This window comes from Temnothorax curvispinosus, unplaced genomic scaffold (assembly GCF_003070985.1).
Source record: "Temnothorax curvispinosus isolate PA1 unplaced genomic scaffold, ASM307098v1 QBEX01001567.1, whole genome shotgun sequence".
Lineage (NCBI taxonomy): Eukaryota > Metazoa > Arthropoda > Insecta > Hymenoptera > Formicidae > Temnothorax > Temnothorax curvispinosus.
In genome coordinates, this window is record NW_020211347.1 from 1,432 (window position 1) to 2,692 (window position 1,261).

General features: G+C 55.8%; 1 protein-coding gene across 1 annotated transcript; it reads right to left on the minus strand.

Moving 5' to 3' along the window:
• Positions 1 to 298: 298 nt before the first annotated feature.
• Positions 299 to 1,080, minus strand: LOC112466435 (the record flags this gene model as incomplete). The annotated part of the gene is made up of 1 exon (XM_025034527.1): positions 299 to 1,080. A coding segment is annotated over one exon (782 nt), but the record flags the coding sequence as incomplete, so codon positions are not given.
• Between the last annotated feature and the right edge of the window lie 181 nt (positions 1,081 to 1,261).

A 1,261-nucleotide genomic window follows, 5' to 3' on the forward strand; every position in this document is an offset into this window, starting at 1 on the left:
CTCGTCCAAAGGGAATTATAAGTACGCGAATATCTTCGCCACGAACGTGCCCATGCGACGAACGGGCGAGAGGTATCATGATTGCGAATTGGTGACCTCCGAATGAGGTCCGGCCGTTTGGCGACACCCGAGTGGTGACACGCCAAGACGGCGATAACGAGTGAGACCGTGAGCGTGTAGTGACTCGACGGCGTCTAAATGAAAACTACAACTAAGGCCCATACAACAACGACGAACGGACAAGAGACATCCCGAGGGGCGAAGGGCGCGCGCCAATGATGTCTCGATGCAATGTGGTCTAGTTTCCGCCGGTATCCCCCGGCGCCGCGGGGTCGTCGACCGGAGTAGCCGCCGGAGCGTTCGCGGGGGGCGGGACGCTGGCCTGCTCGAAATGCAGGAGAGTGTGATGCTTTGCCTGACAAGCCCGGCAGGTCCAAGAGCTAGTGCAATTCGTTAGATTATGTCCTGCCCGGAGGCAGTTTAAACAAAGTCCCTTTTCGCGTGCGAAGTTATGTCGGTCTTTGGCCGAGAGTTTTAAGAATTCGGGGCACTTAGCCAGTAAAAGCTGTTCCCCACATTTGTGGCACGCGGCATTCTGCGCGACGAGCGAGGTTGTCGACGCGGCCCTTTTTGACGACTGATTCTGCGCCTTCGATTTGTTTGATTGTGGTAAAGCGTCCGACACCGCCGCGAGCACCGTGCAATATCCCGCTAGAAAAGTGGTCAATTGTTCATACCGGGGTGGTTCCGCGGACATATGGGTCGCCTCGAATTTCTCCCGTAGCGTAGGCGTGAGCTTCTCTAACAAGTGGTTTAATAGTACGAAATCCCACGCCTCCACCGAATAATCCATCGTTTGCAGGGCGCGCGTGTTCTCGGTGAACACGTCCAACAAGGCGTGGAGCGATTCGGCAGTATCCGCGACCAAGGGTTTGGCGTGTGCAAAGCGCGCCAATAATGCGTGGCCAACTTCCGCCTGTTCTGATAAACGCCCCCGAAACGCATCGTACGCGATCACGTAATTCTCCGCAGTCAACGGCAAGTTCTTTACGACGCCAAGAGCCTCTCCCGACAGCGAGGCTAACAAATATTGAAACTTTTATATATCGGCGACCCCAGAATTCTCGTGGATTGCCGTGTCGAATAAAGCGATGAAGGACGGCCATAGGGCGAGGCGGCCCTCGAATTTAGGGAGATCGATCTTCGGCAATTTAATGGCCGAAGTAGGCGCGGGTCGCGACGGCTGTTGTGCGGCTGCTCG